The sequence below is a fragment of the Lipotes vexillifer genome, unplaced genomic scaffold (assembly GCF_000442215.2).
Source record: "Lipotes vexillifer unplaced genomic scaffold, Lipotes_vexillifer_v1.1 scaffold1129, whole genome shotgun sequence".
NCBI lineage: Eukaryota > Metazoa > Chordata > Mammalia > Artiodactyla > Lipotidae > Lipotes > Lipotes vexillifer.
The window spans coordinates 2,857,687-2,864,229 of NW_006789022.1; the positions used below are offsets into that span (position 1 = coordinate 2,857,687).

The 6,543-nt window shown below is 46.0% G+C and overlaps 1 protein-coding gene across 1 annotated transcript in view; it reads right to left on the reverse strand.

Moving 5' to 3' along the window:
• Nucleotides 1-3,608: 3,608 nt before the first annotated feature.
• Nucleotides 3,609-6,543, reverse strand: part of LGALS12 (galectin 12) — a 7,841-nt gene continuing 4,906 nt past the window's right edge. Inside the window, exons 6-9 of the mRNA XM_007462106.1 lie at nucleotides 6,518-6,543; nucleotides 5,815-5,903; nucleotides 4,207-4,357; nucleotides 3,609-3,755 (exon numbers count right to left, since the gene is read on the reverse strand). The exon at nucleotides 6,518-6,543 is cut by the window's right edge and continues 1 nt beyond it. Coding sequence (XP_007462168.1) covers nucleotides 3,609-3,755; nucleotides 4,207-4,357; nucleotides 5,815-5,903; nucleotides 6,518-6,543 — 413 coding nt within the window. The remainder of the gene's footprint in view (nucleotides 3,756-4,206; nucleotides 4,358-5,814; nucleotides 5,904-6,517) is intronic.

The window sequence follows — 6,543 nt, forward strand, 5'->3', positions numbered from 1 at the left end:
GCATTACCCTGATACCAAAAACAGACAATGATAGTGCAGGAAAGTAATATTAGAGATCATTATCCTTCATAAACCAGATGTTAAAATCCTCAAAAATATTTTAGCAAATCAAATCCAGCTACAGGCATATCTCAGAGATATTGTGGGTTTGGTTCCACGTCACCACAATAAAGCGAATATCACAATAAAGAGAGTCACAGGAATTTTTTGGTATTCCAGTGCACATGAAAGTCATGTTTACACTGTACTGTAGTCTATTAAGCATACAATAGCATTATATCTAAGAAACAACATACATACCTTAATTAAAAAATTACGCTGTTGGAAAAAATGGCACTGATAGACTTGCATGACACAGGGTTGCCATAAACCTCGAATTTGTTAAAAAATGCAATATCTGTAAGTACAATAAAATGAAACACAGTAAAACGAGGTATGTCTATATTTTCAAAATGAATAATACACCACGGCAAAGTAGAGTTCATCACAGAAACGCAAGTCTAGTTCAATATTTGATTATCAATTACATCATACACCATATTTATAGCCTAAAGAATAAAAAGCAAATGTTCATATCATTTGATGCAGAAAAAGCCTTTGACAATATTCAACATCCATTTATAATCATTTGTGATAAATTCATAATAATAGTAATAATAATAAATACTCTCAGTAAACTAAAATAGAAGGGTATGTCCTTAACTTGATAAGGGGCATCTACAAAAAATCTATAGTTAATATTATAAGGCTTCCTCCCTAATATTGGGAACAAGGCAGAGAAGTCTACTCTCACTCGTCCTACTCAACATTGCACTAGAATTCTTAGCCAGCATAATAAGACAGGAAAAATAAAGCCTTATAGATTGGAAAGGAAGAAGGAAAATTGCCCCTTTTCACAGACAACATGTAAAAGATTTATGTAAAAGATTCTGTGTAATAGACAAAAACACTTCTATATATAGAAAATCAATCATATTTCTATATAATTACAATAAACGACTGCAAACTGAAGTTAAAAAATGCCACTTACAATAACCCTAAAAAGATGAAATATTTAGCTATAAATCTAACAACACATGTATAGGATTTGTATGCTAAAAACTAGAAGATGCTGATGAAATAAATCAAAGACCTAAGTAAATGGTAAGACCTGTTGTGCTAGTGGATTGCAAGATTCAACATAATAAAGAGGTCAATCTTTCCCAAGTTGCTTTATAAATTTTAATGCAATTCCCTTCAAAATCCCGGCAGGATATCTTGTAGGTATGGACAAGCTGCTTCTAAAATTTATAAGAAAAGGCAAAGGATCAAGAAGAGTCAAAATAGTTTTGAAGAAGAATAAAGTTGGAGGAATTACATTACCCATTATCAAGATTTACTACAAAGATGCAGTAGTCAAGACAGTGTGCTATTGGCCAAGAGACGGACACATAGATTAACGGAACAGAATAGAGTCCAAAAATAAGCTTGCCCAAATATGGCCAATTGATCTCTGACAAAGTTGCAAAAGCACTTCAACAGAGGACAGTCTTTTCAAAAATGTTACTGGAATAATTGGACATCCAAATGCAAAAACCAAACCAAACCAAACCAAAAGAAACCTCATAAAACTTCAACCTAAACTGCACAACATAATTAACAATTAATTTAAAATGGATCATAGATCTACATGTGAACTAGGAAGTATAAAACTTTTAGAAGAAAACAAAGGAGAAAATCTTCATTAGGCAAAAACTTCTTAGATATGACACCAAAAATACAATTCAAGAAAAAACTGATGAATTGGACTTTATCAAAATTAAAAACTTTTGCTCTGTGAAAGAAACTGTTTAGAGAATGAAAAGATAAGACTGGGAGAAATTACTTGCAAATCACATATTTGACAAAGGACATTTATCCAGCCTATATAAAGAAACTCTTAAAAGCCAGTGATAAGAAAACAAACTACTCAATTAAAAATGGAGAAAAGATCTAAACAGGCACTGCATCAGAGAGAATACACAGATGGAAAATTAGCACATAAAAAGATGCTCAACATCTTTAGCCACTAGGCAAATACAAATTAAAGCCACAATGAGATACCTCTACCATAAAGATACCTTTATGGCTAACATAAAAAATACTGACAATTATGAGTATTGATGAGCATATGCAGAACAACTGGAAACCTCATAGATTGCTGGTGGGAAAGCAAAATTCCCCAAACTACTCTGAAACAACTCTGGAAAATTGTGACAGTTTCTTCTAAAGTTAACCATGCATTTACCATATAGCTGCTCTATTCATTAATTGTCAAAAACTGAAAACCACCCAAATGTTCTTCAGTGGGTCAATTGTGGTACAACGGGCTACTACTGAGTAATAAACAGGAATGGGTCACTGATACATACAGACACTTAGATTAATCTCCAAAGGGTAATGCTGATTGAAAGAAATCAGTTTCAAAAGGTCACATCCTACCCGATTCCATTTATATGACATTCTCAAAACCACAAAATATAGTAATGGAGAACAGATCAGGGAGTTGCTGGGGGTTAAGGGAGGGGGTGGAGGAGGTGCAAGTACACAGAAGTAACACCAGGGAATTTTTTGGAATGATGGAGTTGTTATATATCTTGATCGTGGTAGTGGCCACACAGATCTACATATATGTTAAAACTCAGAATTTTACCCACCCACAAAAGTCAATTTTATTGTGTTAACTAAAAAATATAATAAAAAGTAAGGATAACCACTAGAAGTATAAAATGGAATTTACAACTTCCAAATCAGCATAAGAAAAAAAAGGCGGAGGGTGATAAAGAAGACTTTATCAATCCAATAGCAAGTACGAAAGCTGAAAATATGAGGAAAAATAGCAATGGTAAATAGAAAACACAAAATAAGATGGTATAATATAAATAAAACCAAATATTCCAGGAATCACAGGAGTAGAACAATGGCCAGGCCCGTGGTCATCCCGTGGAGGACACTTGCAGACTCCCTTGCAGATAATGTGGCTGCGTGACTGGGTACTTGCCAATGAGATGTGAGTGATAGCGTGTGCTAATCCCAGGCCTGGGCTTATGACATCAGATGGGCCTTGTCCGTATTCTCTATTTGCCTTCTCAGCGGTTGAAACCTAGATACGGTGGCTACTGAGCTTCTGCCATGCAGGTGATGCTGATGCCCTGGGGGTGGTGGCATGATGCCTAGGATGACCCAGAAGGTCCATAATGAGCAAAGTTGCCCCACTGACCTGGACGATTTTTCTGTTTAGATGAGAAGGAAATAAACATCTAAATTTTTAAAGCCGCTGTATTTTGGAGTACCTTCATTAGGCTACAAAGCCTGCCTCCTTGTCTAGGCCCTGAAGGAAGGCAGAGCCAAATCCCAGGCTCCTGGTGGAGGGAACTGCAGAGTTTCCGGAGCCTTCACACTCTTGTGCCCCCTTTCTGCTGTGGGGTCCAAAGCACCTGCAGACTCAGGCTCCTGGTTCCAGAAGTGAGCCAGGCCTGACACCGTGTTGGCAGGTGGAGATTTTAATGAGGGTAGGAGAGTGGGGCCATCTGGTGGGGCCCCGGCTATAGGCTGGCCCTCTTCTCCGGCCGGGCTCTCTGGATCCCTCCTCAGTAGTGGACGCAGTAGAGCTGGACGCTGCCACTGATTCGCAGCTCCCGCAGCCGCTCCAGGGCTTGCTGGCCCAGGCTGGTGGCTCCCACGCCCTGCCCACTGAGCGCCAGCTTCAGCTCTCCCTCTTGGCATAGGAGCAGAACCTGGGAAAGGAGGGCATGGGGCTCTGCAGGCTTCCAGACCCTCCCTTGCCTGCCGGATGCCCCACCTGGCAAGGACACAAAGACTGGGGCACCCAGTGGTGGTAAAGACCAGGACTAGGGGCCCAGCTCATCATCAGCCCTTTCACAAGGATCTGCCCAGGACTTGGCCTCAGTTTCACCATCTGTAAAAGGGGTCGTTGCTCTCCCTGGACGAGTGGTCTCAACCTCAGCGGCACACTGGAGTCATTAGGGGGGCTTTTTGATAATGCTGAGGCCAGGCCCCCCCGATTAATTAAAGAGGGGTTTCTGGGCATGGGATCCCCAGCCCAGATCTCCTCTCCCCCAGCGGGCACTGGCTTCCCTGCCCCCCCGACACACCCCCAGTCTCCCGGATGGGAATGCAGCTCTGCACTCCACCCCAGAGGGACCAGGCATATTGGCTCCGACCCACCTCGAAGAATCGCTGCGGGTAGAAGAGGAAGGGGGCCAAGATCAGTTTCTTCCGGCCCCAGCGGGAGACCCAGGCCAGGGTTCTGTCGGCGAAGGAAGCCCTGAGCGTCACAGGAACGTGGGCGGCCTCGTCCAGCAGACTGAGCGTGAAACTGCGGAAAGGGGCCGGAGAAGGGGCTGAAGGCTTGCTAAGTGCCAGGTGCGGTGCTAAGCCTTGATGTCGGTGGCCCCGGGCTGACTTAACCTGTGGAAATGTTCTGGCTGGTCCACGGCATTCTTCAACTTTAAAGTAATACCATTTTCAAAAATTGAGAAAGTTTATATAAAAGAGAGCTTTCAGCTTCCCTTCTAAATGATTAGAAGACCTGGCATCAGAAGATCTATGGAAATATTCTTTCCACTTCACCACATTCCCAACCTGGTGCCTCACTATTTATGTGACCTGCCTGGCCTCTGAGGACACGTGAATTCATGGCCCTTGAGAGAGAGAGCAGTAAAATCATTCGCTGTGTCACTAATAATAACCATGTGAATTGAGCTAAGATAAGCACCTGGTCTCCTGTCTCCAAGCTTGGGGAGGAGTGGGAGTTCTTTCCTTCACTGGGAACTTTTTCATTTTCCCTGTAGAGTGGGATTATCTTTCTCCTTTTTTTCTGACGGGGGAACTCAGCACTCCAGGCTAAGAGAGGTGTAGTGACTTGCCCAAGACCACAGTTTTGTTTTTCTTTTTTTGCGGTCCGCGGGCCTCTCACTGTTGCGGCCTCTCCCGTTGCGGAGCACAGGCTCCGGACGCGCAGGCTCAGCGGCCATGGCTCACGGGCCCAGCCGCTCCGCGGCATGTGGGATCTTCCCGGACTGGGGCACGAACCGGCGTCCCATGCATCGGCAGGCGGACTCTCAACCACTGTGCCACCAGGGAAGCCCTGCACAGGTTTTAAGTGTCCTCAGCAGAAGTCAAACCCAGGAAATCTGGCTCAGAAAAGTCATGAAATCCAATGCAATTCCAGAAGGAGGGAAGGGAGGATGGAGGGGAAGAAGGAAAGGAAAGAAGGAAAAGGAAAGAAACAAAGAAAGGGAACGACACTTGTCTAACTGGCGTGGAATCCGCAGGTTTGGGAAATGAAGCATGAGCACCCCCTATGGGAGAAGTCAGGAAGCATCCACTTGGTTACTGCGTCCCTCCAAGTCCCCACCTCCCAGCACTGGGCCTCTTCTCTGGGGTCGTCTGGCTGTGTTTCCTAAACCAGGGCACTGTGGGAGGTCACATCCTCTCTCTGGGTCTCAGCCTGTGCCTTTAAAGGGCCTTTCCTGAGGCTCCAGCTGGGACCTGCGGTGAGAGGCTGGTTGGCCTGACCACATGCACAGGCAGGGAAGATACTCCCGGAGTGGGAGGTGCTGGTGCCACGAAGGCACCAGAGCCCTGGACCCAATCCCAGATCAGACTTTCACAAGCTCTGCGACCTTGGGCAACTTACTTCTGCTCTCTGCTCCTCTGTTTCCTGATCTGGAAGATGGGGATTGAGTAGTGGTGCTGGGGGTTAAAGCGGCGATGTTTATCAAGCTTGTGCCTGGCACAGAGATGCCCCTCCTTCCCCTCCTGCATACTTACTCCTTTGGCTCTGGCAAGACCAGCCCCCTCACCATGATGACCTGTCCGGGCCAGAGACCCTGGGGAAGGGCACGCGAGCAGGGCACCTCCTGAGGGAACACGGGAGATGACTGAGACGGGGACTCACAGAGGGGTTCGGGGAGGGATACTGCCCCTAGGAGCTGCTTTCATGGGCTGCCCTCATGGGCCAGGGAGCCCCGGGGCTGGTTAATCTCCGCCTCTAGGCCTGCATCCAGGAGACAGTTCTGCTCAGTTATTAAACACCTACTGCAGGCCTGTCTCCAGTACTCGGCTCTCTCTGGCCTCCCCCCCACCCACCCAGCCCCCGTGCTGGGAGCCCCTAATGCTGTGCTCCAAACTGTAATGGCTCATTCATTCAATGGCTCAGCCTGTGGGCAGCTGGGGGGGCTGGGACTGATTTGTCCCTCCATCCTAGAGCCTGGCTCTGGGCCTAGCACAGGCGAGTATCAGATAATTGTGTGCAGGATAAATGGAGAAGAGGTCAAATGAAGCTGGAGCTTCAGCCCGAAGCCGACTGGCCCACCCATAGCCTGCAGTTTCCTATAAAGAAGGGGTGACCCTGATGCTGAGGCCATATGCCACCAGCATATGGGATATGAGTGGGAGGGGGTGCCCTCCCACTCCTGATGGAGCAGGTGAGGGACTGTCCCTCTGCCAGGCCGAGGAGGGGGAGGTCACTCACCAGGCTGGGGCTCTTCAGCAGGAAAG